General features: G+C 41.3%; 1 protein-coding gene across 1 annotated transcript in view; it reads left to right on the top strand.

Moving 5' to 3' along the window:
- Nucleotides 1-10,359, top strand: part of cadm4 (cell adhesion molecule 4) — a 365,953-nt gene extending 355,594 nt beyond the window's left edge. Inside the window, 2 exon segments of the mRNA XM_034174031.1 lie at nt 8,940-9,005; nt 9,008-10,359. Coding sequence (XP_034029922.1) covers nt 8,940-9,005; nt 9,008-9,048 — 107 coding nt within the window. The 3' untranslated portion in view covers nt 9,049-10,359.
- The last annotated feature ends 12,328 nt before the right edge of the window (nt 10,360-22,687 follow it).

Raw genomic sequence — 22,687 nt, 5'->3', positions numbered from 1 at the left:
GGTTCTCTCTTCCACGCCAAGGGTGTCATAGCAGAAAACCAGCCTTGCATCCTCAGAGACACCGACCCTGTGTTGTGAATGAGTGTCTCAGGTCTCAACGAGAAACACGAATAAATGAGAAATGCCAATAAAGACCTTTTTCTTACATGTATGTTCATAATAATGGCAGAGCCAGCAAAACAAAAAATTAAAAAAAGAAGACAGGAAGAGAAAAACAATGTGACAGGGCAAGGGGTCACACATGGGTCAACCTCTGTCAGACTTTCTGGAATAGCAGAGCTGAAAGAAAAAAGTGTGAAAAAGAGATGCAGACCTGTGTTCCTGCTACTGGGGGAAGCTTTGGAGTTGAGTTTGGCATGGTCTGAAAGCATGACATCATACAGTAGTGTTCAGAATAATAGTAGTGCTATGTGACTAAAAAGATTAATCTAGGTTTTGAGTATATTTCTTATTGTTACATGGGAAACAAGGTACCAGTAGATTCAGTGGATTCTCACAAATCCAAGACCAAGCATTCATGATATGCACACTCTTAAGGCTATGAAATTGGGCTATTAGTAAAAAAAGTAGAAAAGGGGGTGTTCACAATAATAGTAGTGTGGCATTCAGTCACTGAGTTTGTCAATTTTGTGGAACAAACAGGTGTGAATCAGGTGTTGATTGGAGAGGGGAAAACTTATACGCAGGTGAAAAAAATATAGGCTGTTCATCTACAATGATCGCCAATGCTTTAAAATGTACAAAAAAAACCAGAGACACATGGAAGAAAATGGAAAACAACCATCAAAATGGATAGAGGAATAACCACAATGGCAAAGGCTCACCCATTGATCAGCCCCAGAATGACAGAAGACAGTCTGGAGTTACCTGTAAGTGCTGTGACAGTTAGAAGACGCCTGTGTGAAGCTAATTTATTTGCAAGAATCCCACGCAAAGTCCCTCTGTTAAATAAAAGACGTGCAGAAGAGGTTACAATTTGCCAAAGAACACATCAACTGGCCTAAAGAGAAATGAAGGAATATTTTGTGGACTGATGAGAGTAAAATTGTTCTTTTTGGGTCCAAGGGCCACAGACAGTTTGTGAGACGACCCTCAAACTCTGAATTCAAGCCACAGTTCACAGTGAAGACAGTGAAGCATGGTGGTGCAAGCATCATGATATGGGCATGTTTCTCCTACTATGGTGTTGGGCCTATATATTGCATACCAGGTATCATGGATGAGTTTGGATATGTCAAAATACTTTTAGATATGTCAAAATACTTGAAGAGGTCATGTTGCCTTATGCTGAAGAGGACATGCCCTTGAAATGGGTGTTTCAACAAGACAATGACCCCAAGCACACTAGTAAACAAACAAAATCTTGGTTCCAAAGCAACAAAATTAATGCCTCGCAGATGTGAGGAAATCATGAAAAACTGTGGTTATACAACTAAATACTAGTTTAGTGATTCACAGGCTTGCTAAAAAAGCAGTTTGAACATAATAGTTTTGAGTTTGTAGCGTCAACAGCAGATGTTACTATTATTGTGAACACCCCCTTTTCTACTTTTTTTACTAATAGCCCAATTTCATAGCCTTAAGAGTGTGCATATCATGAATGCTTGGTCTTGTTTGATTTGTGAGAATCTACTGAATCTACTGGTACCTTGTTTCCCATGTAACAATAAGAAATACGTGGTGTGTCCATAAAGTAACGGGCCTTTTTATTTTTTTTTTAAAACTATATGGATTTCATTCATATGTTTTTACGTCAGATATGCTTGAACCCTCGTGCGCATGCGTGAGTTTTTCCACGCCTGTCGGTGACGTCATTCGCCTGTGAGCAAGTTTGGACATGCCTATCTCGGCTTTCAGTGCTTACCAGTCGAGTGAGTATAAGAGAACTTGTGGAGAGCTGGACATGTCCCAACTTGTCCTCTAACACTCCGAAACGGAGGTGTTCCTTTGTCTCGCTTCATCAGCGAATCGGTCGTGACGCGCAAAGCCTCCGCGCGGCTTTCCATGACAAAATCTCTCGTTAAAAGTGAAATCTGCCGGAAAATGGCTGATGTCCAGCTCTTGTGATAACCAGAGAAAGAGCACACGACGGTCTCGTATCCACAGAGCCATCAGCTTAGAAATGATCCAGTGGTTTGTGCCGCGACGTCGCAGCTCAGAGCGCGGCGCACCGACCGTCCTTAAAGGGGTCCTTAAAGTTGTAGTTAAAGTCCTTATTCTCTGTGAAGCCCATAAAATTTTCACAGAAAGCCAGATAAATTTTTTGAATGGTTTCCAGGTGCCAGTCTCTAAAAGCTTCTGAAAAAACTCTGATAGAAAAAAGTCCTTTTCATTCCGCCATTTCCAGACAATGAAAATCCGATGAGGGGGCGGGACCACTCCTTCCACAAGGCGTGCTCACAGGCGAATGACGTCACCGACAGGCGTGGAGGGTTCAAGCATGCGCACGAGGGTTCAAGCATGTCTGACGTAAAAACATATTAATGAAATTCATATAGTTTTAAAAAAAAAATAAAAAGGGCCGTTACTTTATGGACACACCACGTATACTCAAAACCTGGATTAATCTTTTTAGTCACATAGCACTACTATTATTCTGAACACTACTGTATTTACCTGATCATGTACGTCCTCACAAAGACAGATAAAGAGAGGTGGAGAGAGAGAGAGAGAGCGAGAGAGGGAGGGAGGGATCACACATGTCAGAGGCAAAGAGAGAGAGAGAGTGTACATGCGAGAGAAGTGGAGAGAAAGAGAATAAAGGAGGTAGGAGAGAGAGACCTGTCTGAGCTAAGGGCCCCTTCACACATAGTACAAATAAATACAAAGGGTGAATCATGGCGGAACAGCTCGCAAGAGCAAACCATAAAAACAATGAGCCGATGGGCAGGCATAAACGATGCCGCTGCGACACGTTTGTGCATGCTGGAACACAGTGCAAGCAGCTATGCGATGTGGTTACCATATTGCTAAAGAGTAGGCAAATATGTAGTTGTTACAATTAGCAGTGCCAGACTATGACAGTATTTCTGTGAGCCTTTACAGAAATACTGTAAAAGCTGCTGTGAAAAAAGAAATAAATAAAATATATGCTGTGATGGTTTTGTACACGTGGGAGCACAGTGCGAGCATCTGTGCAATGTGTAACCACTGCTGTGAAAAAGAAAAAGGAAAAAAATATATGCCACCCACGGGATTCGAACCTGCAATTTCCAAAAGCTCTGATTGTCAGGCAGAAACATTTCCACAAAGCTACCATCGCTGTCCTGTAAAAGGTGTGGGAAAATACCTGATATCAAGAAGGACATGGATGTATTTAAAAAATATAACCACACACCATATAAAAACATCACATTTTATGGAATCCCTCTTATCAAATGGGTGATACAAGTATGAACCGTCTGTTCCTCTGTAGATGACCCATAGTCACAGATGTACAGTCATAAAATGACATGAATAAAAATCAGGGTACCCTTATGTCCGCATCTGCTGGTGGTGTGTTCAGCCAGCCCTGCGCGCATCTCCGGCCCGACATGCGTGTCTTGTGGACGGCAAGCCACAGGACAGACGCTGCTTCATGTGAAACAGAGCTCATGTGAGTGACATGACATTCAGATCGCTCACTGCGTGTTATGATCTGACGGTCCGTTTCACCTGGGGTAGCCTGTCAGTGTGTGCCGCTTGCGCTCACTCGCTGCAGCCCATTGCAACAGTGATATATGTTTTTACGTATGTCCATGTGAGGACAACAAGCAGACACACCTGCGTCACAGTGGGACAGTTGCTAGTCATGTCCATCCAAACACGGTGCGTGTTCTCCAGCTGGGACGTCCAGAACCACAAATCTCCACAGCTGCTCCTGTGGGTGGACACAGCCTCTGTCAGTCCAGCACACCCACCAACACATCATCTGTACATCCATATCAGCAGCTCATGCAAGTGCGCTCCCACCATCACGCAACATACATGCGATTCACACGCACTGCACATGTGTGCGGGGGGGCCGACACTCCGGCACCTCACATGTGTGTTGCTGTTTTGCAAAGCCACACTCGTGGGGGCACTTAGACAGATTTCACTGCTAGCTCACAAGTGATTGTCTACCAACTGTTGTCATGCTAATAGCATGAATGGCCACATATTTTCTAAGTGTCAAGCAAGCGATGTTAGATGTTCGTGTGTATCAGCTGGAATTTGGCTGACATCTGCCACGAGAAGGTTTGATGGTCTCTCACAGGGCACACTCTATCTTTCAGCCACTGGTGTGTGCAAATAGTTGTAGCAACAGGTAGGAGGTGTTGGAGGCAGCTACGATTTTACATGCATTGCATATGATTCCTGCTTCATGCGTACTTCATGCGCAATTCGAGCACATTTGTACTGTGTGAAGGGGAACTAAACTCTGTTTGTATATTTCTGTGGGTTGTTGCTTCCCTGACATGGCTCCACAGTGTAAAAACAAATGCACGTGGAAAGTGGGGGGGTGGCAGTGAGTTTTTACTAATTTTGACATACATTAGGTACTCCCGAGTTATAGGGAGAGCACCATAGAGAAGGAATGCAGCCAAAAAAACAAGATGAAACAGAAAAAAACTGACCAAAGTTACTGAGTTCTCCTTGAAGTAACAGTACCGCAATATGAACATAATAATGTATTTAAAGTGCCAAATATGCAATGGCTTCAGGGTGGAAGGTTCCCAGTTCAAATCCCACCCCTGCCATGTTTCTCCATGTAACGTGGAGTTGCGTAAAACTTGTGCCAAATCAACGTGCAGATCCACCGAGGAGCTGCTGTGGCGACCCCAAGTGAAAACAAGGTGGCAGCCGAAGGGACTTAGTTTATATATACATAAAGCCATATTGAAATAATAATGTACTTACTGATTTTATGTTGCATTGTTATTGTTATTCTGAATCTCCAAAATGAAGAGTAACTAAAGCTGTTCAATAAATGGAGTGTAGTTAAATGTATACTTGCCTCTGAGATGGAGTGGATCAGAATTATAATGTGGCAGAAAATACAAATTCTCAAATAGAATACAAGTTGCACTTGTATTCCTCCATTGAAGAACATTATATTCAGATATACACAAATTCTCCAAGCTATTTGAGAGTGCAGTGAATTTAACCATGCCATCATGTTTAATTAGTTTAATATGAGTCACCAAATTTTACCATTGTTGTGTACAGATAAGAATTTACAGTCAAGCTGCCGCATTCTGTCATGTTCATTAAGATCTGAAAGCTTCAATATCTCTTCATCTAGCAAATCAGGCAGTCCTTTTTTCTCTTAAATCGCTAATGAAAGTGGGCCTCATTAAACAAACAGTGCTACATCGTCTCTTTAAACTTCGGCTGCTGTGCATTAATCAGCATGCAAGCCAGCGGATGAGCTGCAGTCTTCTTTGTGTTTGTCTTGCTTTGTCACACATGTGGCTGTATATTTTAACACAGCATGTCTCTCCTTACCAAAGATTTTTGTTGTTGTTGGTTTTTTTTTGTTTTTTTTTAAGGAAAATCTTTGGTGTCTGTGTTGCATTCGGTTTCATAACGTCACAGTAATGCTTCTGCTGCCTTCAGTGTAGAATGTTTTTCTTGATGAGCGCATTCATTAGTATATAATGTAAAGTATATAATATTTCCACAACTTTTATTCAGTGTGGCTCACAAAAGCGTCACACCGTCCAGCCATGCAGCAATCACAACTGGACAATACAAAATCATCAGTTTTGCTCATGTTCAAAACAGTCGTGGTGCAGTTGAAGTGGAACAACTATCGAACGGCAGTCGATGTGCCATCTGACTGCATTCTAAACAATCGGACTGCATGAAAACGGCATTCATTACATTCTGATTGCATTTGGATGACGTTCGGCATGTTTCCGCCCTGGCCGAATTTCCTGAAGGTGTGTTCAGGCACATTCGGGAAATTCGAGTGCACCTCAAGTGCTGCTGGAATATATTCTGCTGAACTGCAATCGGACCGCAATCGCACAACTTGTAAGTCCATTCTTATTGTTCTTACTGCATTCTGGCAGCTGTCCCGGTGCTATTACTGTGTGCAACCTACATCTGTACTGCGTTCGGAGGCACAAATTAGTTGGGGCAGGTCGAAGCACAGTCTGGGATGGCTGTCCTCTACAATCCTTATTCCCTCCCAGATGTGGCACGAATATTGGGTTTTGTTTTGTTTTTTTGTTTGTTTGTTTTGTTTTGTTTTGTTTTGTTTTTGTTTTTTTATTTGCATTCTGCCTGATTTGGTTTGGCACGTGCACATTTGTAGTAAGTGTGATGGGGCTCTTACAGTCAGTTGATTTCTGTTTGATTTCTGTTTTAGTATTAACCTGACATATTTCAAGTTTTGTGTCATCTACTTCATTTCCTTTATTAATATAGTACATTCATTCCCACATTTATGGCCTGAATACATTCCAAAAAAGTTTGGGATGGGGCCATTTAGAGCTAGTAATGAGGTCAACCAAATGAAATAATGATTTTTGAAACAGGTGTTGGAAAAAGGTGACTGTAATCATGATTTGGCACAAAAGTAGTATCTACAAAGGGCTGAAAAATCTCCAGTTTCTCAATAAATATGTGAGACAATTATTGAAATGTTTAAAAACCATGTTCCTCAAACAAACAAACAAAAAAAAAAAAGATGAGAAGGGATTTGCATATTTCCTCTCTTCAATGCACAGCACCATTAAACTATTCAAGGAATCTGGAGGAATGTCAGTGCATACAGAACAGCCATTCATCACTAGCTGATATGCAGCTACACAGGCAAGGGATTACTTTAGGAAACCTTTGTCAAGCAGCACAGTACAGAGTTACATTCACAAATGCCCCATTAAAAAAAAAGAAGCCTGATGTTAACCTTGTCCAGAAGTGGCATTGACTTCTCAGGGCTCCGGTTTGGACCATAACACAGTGGAAATGTGAATTTGATCAGACTAATCAGTACTGCAGATCTTTTTTCTTTTCTTTTATTTTTTTAGAAAAAATAGATGTTGTGTGCTCCAGTGTCGCCGATCGAACGATTCCCCCTAAAAACTGGTCCGCCCTGCCTTCACTGTGCATGCATCTGAGACTGACTTTGAGTCTGATTCTCTACACCCAAAGCAATCAAAGGGAATAATGTGATTATAACCATCAGATGACAAGTAAAAACCTCTTAAATCATTCTAAAAGTTCAGTTTAAGCAGCAATGAGGCATAATCGCTACTGACGCTCCGAAATGATGTAGGCGCAGCAGTATGTCAGACTCCAGATGTGCAGCTGTGGCGCGGTAATCGGTCCCCTGTCCTTTTATGATGAAATAATGTTGAATTTACAGTATGTGGAAATGATTGTTGTACCAAAGCTTCAGATATCTGTCGCTGTGATAGATGATTACTGGAGTGCAGTTTGAAGCAGAAACAAGGCGATAATCAGTGAATCACTGCTGACGTTCAAAATGACACTGTTGATGCTCCGAAATGACACATCACAGTGAAGGCAGGGCGGGCCGATTGTTGGGGGGGAACGTTCGGGTCGGCGACACTGGGCCGAAGATGAAAAAGACTTTCCAGACTCTTAGATTCATCAAGTCCAAAAGCCAGGGTCTGTGATGGTATGGGGTTTTGTTAGTGTCCTTGACAAAGGTAATTTGCACTTCTGTGATGGCAGCATTAATGCAGAAAATACACTGAAATATTAAACAACATATGCTGCCCTCAATTTGACATCTTTTCCACGCATAATCAACAATCAGCATATATTACAAAGTCATGGCTGTGGAATAAGAGGATACAGGTACTGGACTATCCTGCGTGCAGTCCTAACCAGTCCTGACCTGTTCCAGTGAAGTATGTGGAAACAAAAAATGCAACATGATGACCCCATACTGTTTCACACCTTAAGACATGCTTACAGGAAGCCTCGGACAAAATAACACCTGAAACATCTGAACCTCAATGTCAAAATGTCCATTAAGTGTTGTGAGAAGGAATGGCAACATTACAAAGTGGTAAATGCTTTTGCATCCAACTTTTTTGGGCCGTGTTGTAGGCCTGAAATGCAGGAATGGATCAAAGTACTTTACAACGATGCTTCACATTCACATACACCAATGTCAGAGTGATGCACGCAAGGCACTCAGCTGTAAACCAGGAACAACTCAAGGATTAAGGACTTGCCTAAGGACTCTTTGTGATTTCCGGCCTGACAGGGATTTGAACCGAGGATGCTCTGGTCTTCAGCCCTCTGCTTAACCACTATATTATCACCTCCTGAATGGATATTTACAACTGAAATGAGTTACCCAGAAATAAGATGAAATAGCCTCAAGTTGTCTGCAGCTGATTCAAAGTCAAAGTTAATGGAAAATTACTTTTTTGTTTTTATTAGCATTTTCCATATTGTCCCATTTTATTCTGATTTGGGGTTGGAAGGTGCCAGTACTAATATCAGTGATTTGCTACCTTCCTTGCGAAGGTCCCAGGCGCAATGGCTCATCGAGTCTGTCCAATGGTATCGTAGGGATAACAATGATACGTTAAACTTTTTGATGGGATCTCTGTTTGACATGAATGTGCCATTGTTCTCAAGTACCTAACCTTCCGTCCTCCCTTCTCTTGCATCTTCTTTTCCCTTCCTGTCTTTTTTATCCTCTATTTTCTCCTCAACACCTTCCTCTTAAATACACATCCATTCCCGATCTTTAATTTCTGATGGAATAGGCTCATATCGTACCAGAGAGCCTATTCTTGCTTGGTACTGACCTAACAATCAGTTCACTAATTAATTAATCAGTCACAGGTATGGGTGCTGAATAATCATAGCGCTGATTAGATTGGCAATGCCGCATGTCACTGCAATGATCTTGACACTTTCCCACCTAACCTTCCGTCCCCCATCTCCCTCTTGCTTTCTCTCTCTCTCTGTCTTTCTCCATCCAGGTTCCTATCTTACCCATGAGGCTAGTGGGTTGGATGAACATGGTGAGGTCCAGGAGGCCTTCCTCAATGGAATGACGCCAGCCAGGGCAAGAAGGAGTACCTACTGTAATAGCCCTGTTCCTTTTCCCCAATCCCCTTCACATCTGACCTCATCCCCTCCCTTCCATCCTTTCCTTGTCTCCTACTTATATAACAGGTATAAACACAAACACACACACTTGTACATACACTGAGCTGCAAGAGGCAGCCTTTTGGAGAACAAGTGTATACAGACACTGCACATAGCCAATCCATACTGCTCTGTGCCACGCCGTACCCGCCGTACACAAACACGCCCACAGGCAGGCTGAGAAAAAGGAGCGCCTATAGACCCACTAGCCATTAACAACTCTGCCATGTAGTCTGAGTCAGAGAAAATAAGGGAATTGGGTGAAGCGAGCGAGCGGAAGCAGAGGGTAGACAAAGAGAAATGATGCCATAATTATTTTCGAAAATAGGGAAGCGGCGAGCCCAAAGAAATTGACACCCTTCCCTATAAGTGAAAAGTAGAAGGTGAATTAGAGACGGATACTGCTATAATTCTACCCCTCTAGAAGCCATTGATTTCATAAACCTCAGTCTTTAAAAGTGCCGGCAGTGGCAGGTGGGGGGCTGAGAAGGAGCTACTGAGCAGGCAACACAAGAACATTAAAATTCTTAAAACTGCTAAGCATCTTGCCTGCAGAATGCAATTGATATATAATTCCTGAAGACCACTTAGTGTTGATTCTTGGAAACGATGCCATACTTTGGTTTTCCAATTCCCTGCGGCTGGCTGGGAATAATATAAGCATAAGTAGGGTATTACTCAGTCCCCCCACCCCACTGACACATTGAGAAAAAGGTATTTTCTCCTTTTATTTTCTACTGCTCACCTGCTTCCATCCTCTCTCCATTCTCCCTCGTACCGTTTTCTCCCCGTCGGTCACCCCATATCGCGCCTCCTTTGTTGCTCCTATAATGAAAGGATTAGTAGTGTGGGCTGCTTTCCCAATGAAGAAGAAAGGAATATGTCTTGCTAAGGCATTAAAGAAAGCTAATTATTTTAGAATGTCATTAAGAGGATAAACGGCTTTTAAAAAGTTTGAACAAGAAGGACGAGTTGTGCGATAGCGAATGGATTGAACATGAACGGGATGGTATTTTCTGAACGCTTACCACACGAACGCAGACACGTGCACACACTCACGAACACAGAACAAGTATACATATCTCTGAATTGCTTATTGTATAAAAAAGAATAGAAGCATAAATTAAATAAAAACTTTTAAGATGAAAAAAAAAACAGTTTACACATTATGAAACTATACTAACACAGAATATTAGCCTTTAGAGGTGCAAAGCCGAACAAACTACTGTCCAGTGATCTTTAAAGAAAACAAAGAAAAGAATAAAAAAAAGTAATTGTCTTTAGGAGAAACCAGAGGTCTTATTGATTTTTTTATTAATATTATTATTGTTTCAACAATGTATGATTGTTGTTACTGTTATTATTGCTGTTATTATTATAATTGTAAATGTTAAAGAACTGTACACTTCTCATGGTTTGTTGTCATTCTACTGTATAGAAATTGCTGTCTTTTTTAAGTCTCTCTCGCTCTTTCTCTGTCTCTCTCCTGTGCCTAGTTGTCTCTTCCCTGTCTTTCACTACGTTTATTTCAGAGTCCATGTGTCATTGTTGATATATAGCTAACTATTTCTTTATAGGGGAAAAGATACAAAGCACGACAAAATTAAAAAAAAGGATCCAAAAAGAATCCGACTGTGTTTTTCGGTGTGTTTACTGTGTAATTAGCCGGTGCTGATTGTGAAATCCTAAGACAGGAGACATGAAGCGGGATGAGATCAATGGGGAATGGTGGAGTTATAGGTGCAGTGAGTCAGGCGGTGGAGGCAGTTCTGACTGACAGCTTGTTCAGATTAAAATGGAATAAGCAAAACAGAAAATTCTGTGGCGCCATTAATAAATCAAGTGAAGATGGCGGGGAAGAAAGGATAAGAGGAGGGTTGAGACAGATGCATGCAGAAAAAAATATGACTCTGCCATTAACTTGCACACAATCAATACCAGATTCTGTCGAAAAGCATTCGACATGTCCATCTGTGCACGGGGCTAGATTTGAAAGCTGCCGGAGGTCGCCGGGTGATAGATCGATGTGTTTCTCTTCCATCAATGGCAAGCTCAGCGGTCGCCTGTCATAAAGACAGATCGTCAAACTCCTATCAAAGTAATGACTAACCAGCACTACCAACATGAGAGCATGTTGGACAGCAAACCATTCATACGTGTAAGAATAGACTTATCTTCTTGCTTTATGGTGAGGCAAACAGAGCCCAGCTTGTTCAGGCTATCAAAACACCCCATGAAGGACAGATATAGAATGAAGAATACTGTCCCCACTATGTGTTCTAACCAGCCTCCAGTGTCCTACGCACAAAACTCATTCTTTCACCTTGCTGAGCCAGGTTGTGCTTCTGAATGAATGAATGAATGAATGAATGAGTTTATTCGGCACACACATCTCGTAAAACAACAAACTCATGAACAGTTTCACAGTTTTGTGTGGCCAAAAGGATGTAGGCAGAATCAAAAGCTTATAAGCACCCACCCCGTTTACCATACATATGTATATCTATATATATGTGTGTGTGTGTGTGTGTGTCAAAGTAGAGTCTGCGATTTGGTAGATTTGGAGATTATGAAGAAACAGGTTAACTGAATTTGTTATTGGTTTTTTGATTGTGCACGATTGTTCTGTTGTGTTGAGAAACTTTAGTTCACTGATTAATCTATATCGTATGTGCTTGTTTTTTTCCTTTTTTGGTATGAGTGTGTGTGTGTGTGTGTGTGTGTGTGTGTTGTGTGTGTGTGTGTGTGTGTGTGTGTGTTGTGTGGGTGTGTGTGTGTGTGTGTGTGTGTGTGTGTGTGTGTGTGTGTGTGTGTGTGTGTGTGTGTTTATAAATATATATATGTCAAAGTAGAGTCTGCGATTTGGTAGAATCGGAGATTTGGTGGAGACTCCAATAGGAAACTCTACTAGTAGAGTCTCCGAATGGACAATCTACTAGTAGAGTTTCTGTTGATTACAAGTTCTCACTTTCTTACTAGGATCACTTCCGCATGGTGTGGCTCTAATGGGAAGTTGATATGACAGATATTTTTCTAATTTCCACAGTAAGGTATTGCTGTCTAGATATCATCTTGTCATGATAATGAATGCCTTGGTAGAATTGGAGTCTCTACTGGTAGAGTCTCTGATTCTACCAAATCGCAGACTCTACTTTGACACATATATATATATATATATATATACACACACACACACACTTACCAACAAATACCAAAAAATAAAAAACAAGCACAGACTCTATAGATTAATCAGTGAACTAAAATTTGTCAACACAACAGAACAAACAATCGTGCACAACGCACAATCAAAAAACCAATAACAAACTCAGTTAACCTAATTCTTCATACTATAACAAGTAATTGTATTGTTTTATAAAGTCTTTTGAAGCCAACTAAGGTACCAGATAATTTAATGCTATCAGAGCAGTTATTCCAAAGATATACACTTTTACAGAAACACAATGACTTTTTACAGTACTTTGAGTCTTTAATTTATCAAATAATAATGTTCCTCTCAAATTATAGCTGGACTCCCTCATTTTAAACATCCTGGACATGATGAGGTAAAAGTTTATTTTTAATGTTATACATGATTTGTATTGTGGTATAATCAACCAAGTCACAGAATTTCAAAATATGTAACAGACCAATAGGGGGTTTGTTGGCTCATCTGTTTGTCTATGTCAGATTGGTGGACAGCATCACTCAAAAGAGTGACAGCTGGTTTGAATTTAGCTTCATGGAGAGGTAAGCACTGGAACATGAAGAAGAAATAAATCTCATACGATCCAGAGGTTCATTGGTGCTGGTGCCTATCCCCAGATTCTACAGCATGAAGTGGAAAAGACTCTACTACTCCTCTTGATTGGGATGCCAGTCTGTTGGACTTTATTTCACCAGCCAAAGCCAGTACATATTTATAGCTGGCAGGACCACGACAATGCAGATAAAATGTCTTGTCCAAGTACAGAAACAGGTAGCATTATCGGGTATCAAACCCAGATCTATACGTTGTTCATCCAACACCTGTCCGACATTATTATCTCTGTCACATATGTAATGACTTTCCCTTGCTTTGTCTCCAACTCAAAATTTTATGGATGGTGTATGATCCATTTTGTTATTTTACTAAACAACTACATCCTCTTTGGAAGATCCTTGAGTACCACTTGGGTTACTTTGGGAGACTCAGATGATGAGTATTACTCGCATTGTGAGGGAGTGTGAGCTGTAACCTTTTGGCCATGTGGGGTATTTATCTGTGCATAATCCAGCATGCAGGTGCCTCCATGTTGAGGACACTGACAGCTGGAGAAGGCTAAGTGGATGGCTATGTTTCACCTGGCTGTGACAGACTGAGAGAAAGGGATGTACTAGTTGTACTAGTTGTCTGGCTGGATGGTTGCCATCAAGGACCCTGATGGTTCTGGGGTGTAATGGGGTAGTATCTCAGTGTATTTTGTTACTTGTTGTCTTACCGGCAGATCAAACCTCAGCAGGTAGACTGGGTATTTTTCAGCCTTAGGGTAAGGTTCTACTTTCTCCACTCCATGTAAAGGTGTTGTTGAGCAAAACACTGACGGTCTATCTTCCACCCTGCGTAAAGCAGTGCAAGGGACAGCTCAAATGTCACTGCTAATTTCCAACCAACACAGTTGTCATTTTCATGCCTGTGTCAGTGTTCTTTAAAATTCAAAATGCGCTTGCACTCATCTGGGTGTGCTGGTTTTTAAATAAGTGCAGGTCAAAAACCACACCACAGAAAAACCGGTCTCAAAATCGAGTGCAGCATCTGTCTACTATTTATATGGAGAAATATTCAGTTCCAACTACATAGACAGGTGTGTACTGACACTTTGTCAGTACACACAGCAAAACTGAGTTGAAATCAATTTAATGAAACACAGTAAACAGAAAAGGAAAAATACAAAACTTCACCTCAGGGAGATTTGGTGGTTGTTCTCCAACTCCACGGTGCTTTCAGACATTATGCTGAATGGGGTAAAAACAGCAAAAATGGTGACAGAAGTCAGTTTAAGTTTATACAGGTGTCAAAAGTTAAATTTGCTCCATACTGGTAAAAAGTAATGCATATTATTGTTTGAAATTAATACTATTAATAAACAGGATCATTTGGACTGTGTTGAATGCTTGGCGTCCAAATTAATGGTCAAACAAGGTGACGTCCACCTATATTTGATATATGTTACCCATTAAAATAATAAGTAGGGCAGGACAGATGATGCAAACTATTCCTTTTTAAAAACTGTTAACCAAACAATCAGTTGCAGTGTTTTTTACTGAAATTGGGACCAACTTTAACTTTTGACCAATGTACAAACTAAAAATTAACCTTTGTAACCATTTTGGTGCTTTTAGCCCATAGTCATAGTTCAAAAACTATATATGTTGGAATTTTTATGATTAGACAAATAATGTGGTACATTTTTCAATATGATTGCAGCATTTTCAATTTTGGCCCCTGTTTATTTCTTCATTGACCCCAACCTGACTACCACCCTGGGCTATCCATCATACATTTTTGTAGGCCATGGCATACTGAGGCTGGATTTTAAGTGCTGTTTCATACCCATAGATGGTACTGATAACCTGCTTGGCCTATGGACTATTTGTACTCAGTCTTTCAAGTGTATTTTGAGACTTTTTAAAGACACAAAAAGTTTCGTTTTATTTTAAGTACTGTTGCATGCTTTGCTAAAAAGTTTGTAGAATTCAAAGACTGTTCAGTGTCTGTTTAAGCTTTTACTGCTTGTTCTTGTGCATTCTGGGAATGTGTAATTATCTGACAAGAGCAATGATACAATTCAAGAGCCAGAACTGATTACATTCAGACCACCACTGTGATCATTGAGGGTGATTATCAAATCAATAGACATAAGCAAAAACGAGTTTGTCACAAGCCAGACAACAGTCGATTGTATTCCTGCCAGCGTTTATGACACGCAGTGAATGTGCTATAATCTTGCCAATAATGGCAGCGAGGAGTCTGAATAACTTTTCCCTGATGCTTGTTTCTCTGAGTAATGTTCTGGAATAGGTTCATATCACAGAACTTCCCATTAATGACCATTTATGGCAGTTATATTTCAATTATACGAGTTGTTGTCAATATCAGTCTATGCAAACGTCAGGTATTTACATTTTGATGACTACATGGTGGATTAGACACAATTTTAACACCAGCCTTGGTAACTCTGGGTGGTGAGTGTGGTTTACGTTCAGTGTTCCTGGCAGCACACAGGTGTGTGAAGCAGCAACACAGCTTGAGGCATTGATTGAGGCGCTTCAGTGTGCTGAGGCCGAACATAATCAGAGAGCAGAGAGCTTTCAGGCAGACAGAATAATTGAATGGACAGTCGCACCAGGGAAGCTGTGGAAATCACTTTTTTTGTTGTTGTTTGTTTCTTTACCTGATTTTCAACCAATAATGTGTGTCAGTCAGGAAGTTTTTCTGTGATGGCAGAAGAGTAACTGTTTTTCAGGTGCACCAAGAAGAGATGTAAAGACAGAAAAGAGGTGGCGCAAATAAATAAAAAAATAGACCCCATGGTGTGTCATATGTGCTGGGAGAAGTTCTAAAGCCCAAAGAAGGACCAAGTAGAAGAAGAAGAAGAAAAAAAAACCTCAAATCAAATCAGGAAGAGTGAGCAAATGTCCTGCAAAACATTTTCACAAACTTCTCTGAAATGTCTGAACTTTTTGTGCTCGTATGTATGTGCCACAACAGATTTAGGAAATGCTTGTGAATCCACATCATTGCTTAAATATTGGGTGTATGACTGGTACCTGTGTGTACGTCAGTATGTGGTCATGAGAATAGTGAATTAACGTAAATAACACCACAAAAAATACCAAACACAGCCCGGCCAACACATCAGAGTTGTGCAATCAGAGTGCTGAGATCTGTGAAACTGACCAGGATTGACATCAGAGACACACAGCAGCAAGCCTACAACAGTTTAACCTGTAAAACGTGGAATTAAGGGACCTGCTAAAGCCAATGAATGAGGAAACAAATGAGTGCTGTTACAGTCCTCTCATCCATGGGATGTACTCCACTGCTGAAAAAATAAATATAGAGAGAGAGAGAGAGAGCGAGAGAGAGAGAGAGAGATAGACAGTATCAAGTTGCCTGGTCACATTTCAAAAGCTTGTTTACCTCAATTTTGAACAAACACGCTCCCCTAAGAAAAATAAGAGTTAAAAATCGATATAGTCCTTGGTTTAGACCAGATTTAGCTGAGCTCATTCGTCAGAAACACCATCTTTGGCAAAAAGCTAAATTCTCTAATAAACAATCAGACCTATAGAGCTGTCCGACACAAATGCACTCACACAATTAGAAGGGCAAAAGTTACTCATTTTAAAGAGCAATTACTCGCTAGTAGTGCTGACCCTAAAAAATTCTGGAGTTCAATTAAGTCTATGGAAAATACACTCAACAAAAATATAAACGCAACACTTTTGGTTTTGCTCTCATTTTGTATGAGATGAACTCAAAGATCTAAAACTTTTTCCACATACACAATATCACCATTTCCCTCAAATATTGTTCACAAACCAGTCTAAATCTGTGATAGTGAGCACTTCTCCTTTGCTGAGATAATCCATCCCACCTCACAGGTGTGCCATATCAAGATGCTGATTAGACACCATGATTAGTGCACAGGTGTGCCTTAGACTGCCCACAATAAAAGGCCACTCTGAAAGGTGCAGTTTTATCACACAGCACAATGCCACAGATGTCGCAAGATTTGAGGGAGTGTGCAGTTGACATACTGACAGCTGGAATGTCAACTAGAGCTGTTGCTCGTGTATTGAATGTTCATTTCTCTACCATAAGCCATCTCCAAAGGCGTTTCAGAGAATTTGGCAGTACATCCAACCAGCCTCACAACCACAGACCACGTGTAACCACACCAGCCCAGGACCTCCACATCCAGCATGTTCACCTCCAAGATCGTCTGAGACCAGCCACTCGGACAGCTGCTGAAACAATCGGTTTGCATAACCAAAAGAATTTCTGCACAAACTGTCAGAAACCGTCTCAGGGAAGCTCATCTGCATGCTCGTCGTCCTCATCGGGGTCTCGACCTGACTCCAGTTCGTCGTCGTAACCGACTTGAGTGGGCAAATGCTCACATTCGCTGGCGTTTGGCACGTTGGAGAGGTGTTCTCTTCATGATGAATCCCGGTTCACACTGTCCAGGGCAGATGGCAGACAGCGGTGTGGCGTCGTGTGGTGAGCGGTTTTCTGATGTCAATGTTGTGGATCGAGTGGCCCATGGTGGCGGTGGGGTTATGGTATGGGCAGGCGTCAGTTATGGACGAAGAACACAGGTGCATTTTATTGATGGCATTTTGAATGCACAGAGATACCGTGACGAGATCCTGAGGCCCATTGTTGTGCCATACATCCAAGAACATCACCTCATGTTGCAGCAGGATAATGCACGGCCCCATGTTGCAAGGATCTGTACACAATTCTTGGAAGCTGAAAATGTCCCAGTTCCTGCATGCCCGGCATACTCACCGGACATGTCACCCATTGAGCTTTTTGAGATGCTCTGGACCGGCGTATACGACAGCGTGTACCAGTTCCTGCCAATATCCAGCAACTTTCGCACAGCCATTGAAGAGGAGTGGAACAAACATTCCACAGGCCACAATTGACAACCTGATCAACTCTATGTGAAGGAGATGTGTTGCACTGCATGAGGCAAATGGTGGTCACACCAGATACTGACTGGTATCCCCCCCCCCCCAATAAAACAAAACTGCACCTTTCAGAGTGGCCTTTTATTGTGGGCAGTCTAAGGCAGACCTGTGCACTAATCATGGTGTCTAATCAGCATCTTGGTATGGCACACCTGTGAGATGGGATGGATTATCTCAGCAAAGGAGAAGTGCTCACTATCACAGATTTAGACTGGTTTGTGAACAATATTTGAGGGAAATGGTGATGTTGTGTATGTGAAAAAAATTTTAGATCTTTGAGTTCATCTCATACAAAATGGGAGCAAAACCAAAAGTGTTGCGTTTATATTTTTGTTGAGTGTAAGAAAACAAGTCCCTGTCTGCCAATCATGATCAAAGCTGATGGCGTGGTTATCACTGATAAAATTAAAAATAAAAATTATGGACAATTTTAACAAGCACTTTGCTCAGGTTGCCCACACAGACCTTTTATCTCAGGCTACAACCCCTGTGAAACAACCCCAATCAGCCCCTGATAGACCTGTCTTCTCTATTCATCCCATCCTGGAATCTGAAGTGCTCAATGAACTGCTAAGACTGGACACTTCTAAATCCGCCGGTCTCGATTCCACTAGAGCCATTCTTTTGAAAGCAGCAGCCTACATCTTAGCAGCCCCCATCTGTAGACTATTCAATCCTTACAGACTGGGGTTTTTCCAAAAGATTGGAAATCTGCTGCAGTCACTCCTCTATTTAAAGTTGGAGACAACAGTGACATGAACTGCTTTAGGCCAATTTCCATCTTGCCCTGTCTTAACGAAAATTTTTGAAAAAATTGTCAACATACAACAGATAGATTACCTGGAGTCTTATCACATCTATAACCCATTGCAGTCTGGGTTTAGAGCCAGGCACAGCTGTCTGACTGCCTCATTGAAGGTCCATAATGACATCATCAATGCTGTTGACAATAAGGAGTACTGTGTGGCTATGTTTGTTGACTTAGCCAAAGCTTTTGATTCTGTGGATTTAAACATCTTGATGGATAGGCTACGGGAGACAGGTTTTTCAGATAATTCCATCACATGGTTTAAAAGCTACTGCTCTGGGTGTACGCAGTCGATGAGAGTTGAAGGGCTCCTCTCAGAACCCTTACTTCTTCACAAAGGTCTGCCTCAAGGATCCATCCTGGGTCCCACCTTCTTTAATATTTACATAAACAATATCACACATGACTTACTGCTGGTTGCCAGTAGTAAGTCAAACCTGTTTCCAGTGCACGTTGGCCTCCACCAGGGCTGCCCTTGTCACCGTTTCTGTTCATTATTTTTATGGACAGAATTTCTAGGCATAGCCAGGGTGTAGAGGGGGTCTGAATCTCGTCTCTGCTGTTTGCGGACGATGTGGTTCTGTTGGCTTCGTCAAATCAGGACCTTCAGCGTGCACTGGGGCGGTTTGCAGCCGAGTGTGCAGCATCTGGGATGAAAATCAGCACCTCCATATCCAAGGCCATGGTTCTCGACCGGAAAAAGGTGCTTTGCCCTCTTCAGGTCGGTTGAGTGTCCTTGCCTCAAGTGGAGGAGATTAAGTATCTCGGGGTCTTGTTCACGAGTGAGGGACGGATGGAGCGTGAGATCAATAGACGGATCGGTGCAGCATCTGCAGTGATGCGGTCGCTCTATCGGACCATCGTGGTGAAGAGAGAGCTGAGTAGGGGGGCAAAGCTCTCGATTTACCGATTGATCTACATTCCGATCCTCACCTTTGGTCATGAGATTTGGCTCATGACCGAAAGAACGAGATCGCGAGTACAAGCGGCCGAGATGAGTTTCCTCCGCAGGGTGGCTGGGCGCTCCCTTAGAAATAGGGTGAGGAGCTCGGTCACTCAGGAGGAGCTCGGAGTCGAGCCGCTGCTCCTCCACATCGAAAGGAGTCAGTTGAGGTGGCTCGGGCATCTTTTCCGGATGCCCCCTGGACGCCTCGCTGGAGTGGTGTTCCAGGCATGTCCCTCCCAGTCCAGGTAAAATTGTATCCCTGGACGGATCAGAAATTCAGACTGTTTCGCACTATAAGTATTTAGGTGTACTACAGTTTTCCCCATCCTTGATTGCTGAGACTTAGTTTACAGAATGGCATCAAAGACTCTGCTTCACAAACTTGATGTTGTATATCATGCTGCCATACGCTTTGTCACAGGTGCACCTTTCACCACGCACCACTGTGATTTGTACTCAATGGTGAAGTGGCCCTCTCTCCATACACGTAGACAAATCCATTGGCTATTGTGTATTTATAAATGTTTGATCGGTTTGGCTCCGTCCTATTTGAGCTCCTTACTAAACATCCACACTTCCATTCGCGCTCTCTGCTCCAGCACTTACGTCAGTCTGGTGGTCCCAAAAGTTCGCACAGTCTTTGGTCGCTCCTCTTTCCAGTTTTCTGCAGCAAGTGACTGGAATAACTTACAACAGTCTTTAAAGCTTAGTTTGTTTTTACGCCTATCTATTTTTAAAAACTCAATTTCTAATATTTTACAGGACCGTTGCTTATGTTTTTAATAATGTATATCTTAATTCTTAACATTTTCTGTTTCATTGTTATTTTTGCAGTTGTTTTACTGTATGTTTTTCACTGTTGTATGTGGGGACTTTGAATCTCTGTTTTTCTCTCTTGTCAGTGTGCTGTCTCTTGATCAGGTTGTCATTGTAAATGAGAAAGTGTTCTCAATTGACTTACATGGTAAAACATTGAATAAATAAATAAATAAAAAGATAGATAGATAGATAGATAGATAGATAGATAGATAGATAGATAGATAGATAGATAGATAGATAGATAGATAGATAGATAGATAGATAGATAGATAGATAGATAGATAGATAGATAGATAGATAGATAGATAGATAGATAGATAGATAGATAGATAGATAGATAGATAGATAGATAGATAGATAGATAGATAGATAGATAGATAGATAGATAGATAGATAGATAGATAGATAGATAGATAGATAGATAGATAGATAGATAGATAGATAGATACACACACACAAACACTCTCCTCACATCAAGCATTGCTGATTAACACAGGAGAGGGTCAACGGTAAGTCTCAATTACAGAGATGAATGAAATATTATGTGGCATAAATTGTTCACCCAGAGGTGCTTATTTAGAATGCTCTGCTCTGCTTCTGATGGATCGAGCCCCAGCCCATACAATACTGCCCCCTGGGTAACCAGGTACATGTACATATGTGAAAGGTGAGTAACATCTCTCACACCACTCTGATCCAACTGTCAACCCCACCAACACACACACACAACTCAGGTACCTGGAGGTACGTGGAATAGTGGTAAAGTAGGGTCCCTTTATTCATTAAATGATGATTTACTCAAAAGATGACTTACTTTAAAGCCTGATTTATGGTTCTGCAGCTCTGTAACTCTGTGTCATGCAATGACATGGGTGACAGTTTTAAAGTTCTCTGTCACTGGATTATGCTTTATTCTGGATTAATTTGACCCTCAACAAGCTTTTCTTTCTAATCAACTTCCAATTCAAAGGTAAGGATACAATTTACTTTTTTGCAGACTCTGTGTTGTAAATTTGGGGCCTTTTCTGCCAAATCTATGTGATCCTGAAATGTAATTAGTGTGCACACTGCAAAAACTATTAAAATGTGAGAGGAAAGAGTGAAAGCAGAAAAGTGTCAAATCACAGTGTCTGACTTAACAGGTGCATGTCAGGCTGCAGGTTCGAGTCTGCGTACAGTGTGAAAAAAAATAAACAGCCAGTCTTTTAATCACGGAAATGACTCTCGTCCCATATGCGAGGTGTTTTTAATTCATTGTGATTGGAAGAGACATTTTATCCGATGTGAGTGAAAAATATGTTATATATGGTGTTTATTACATGGAAAACAACACAAAACTTTGGGATTTTTTTGTCTGGTGACTGCGAATATCCAGTTTATATGATGACGGTTTAGGCAAGTTTTACTGTACATGGGACTGAACAGTAAATTTACCTCTCAAAGTTTTGACAATGAAATCGCTTCCATCCCATATGGCGACTTTATTTTCCCAAATTTTTCTTCTGTTCAAATCTGAAGGGAATCTGTACATCTTGAACCCCTTGTTGTGTCTATTTGCACATCCAAATGCACAACAAACTGACATTTTCAGTGAATAAATGAATAAAATAGCTGGATTTACATGCAAATAGGTTTACAGCGAATGCTATTTTGGCCCCAAGATGGCACCATGAGTCATATGACTCGTGGCTCGTCATGTCGCTAATCTCTGAATAAAGGGACTCTAGGGTAAAGTGCACCCCCAATTGAATGAGCTTTGTGATTCCTGTATATTTCCCCATTGCAGGACTGGTAAAGGAATATCTGAAATTAATATTAGCTATAGGTTCTCTGAATAAATTCAGAATTATACTGCATTTCAAATTGCAGAGTTAAACAATATAACACTGCCATAATAATGGGGTAATTTATCTGGGGTTTTCCTGTTGAAATTGTTTTAAATGAATGAAATATTCTGTTTCTAAAACGCATAGATTTGGATGACACCAGATAAACCATACGTGACTCCTACTACTGCTGCTTGTAACCACACAGACATTTTGTTTGCACCTATAAAAAAAAAAAAAAACAACAAGAAAGTTGGTGATTGGAGGTGATTGCAGGGTACACCCTGGACAGGGCACCAGTCTGTCACAGGGCCACATACGCTACATCCAGAAAGTATTCACAGCGCTTCACTTTCCTCACATTTTGTTATGTTTCGGGCTTATTCCAAAAAGGAGTAAATTGGGGGGTTTCCCCTCAAAATTCGACTCACAACACTCTGT

This window comes from Thalassophryne amazonica, chromosome 7 (genome assembly GCF_902500255.1).
Source record: "Thalassophryne amazonica chromosome 7, fThaAma1.1, whole genome shotgun sequence".
NCBI classification, from domain to species: Eukaryota; Metazoa; Chordata; class Actinopteri; order Batrachoidiformes; family Batrachoididae; genus Thalassophryne; species Thalassophryne amazonica.
The sequence above is the reverse complement of the archived record's forward strand: the minus strand, read 5'-3'. Positions and strand labels throughout refer to the sequence as shown.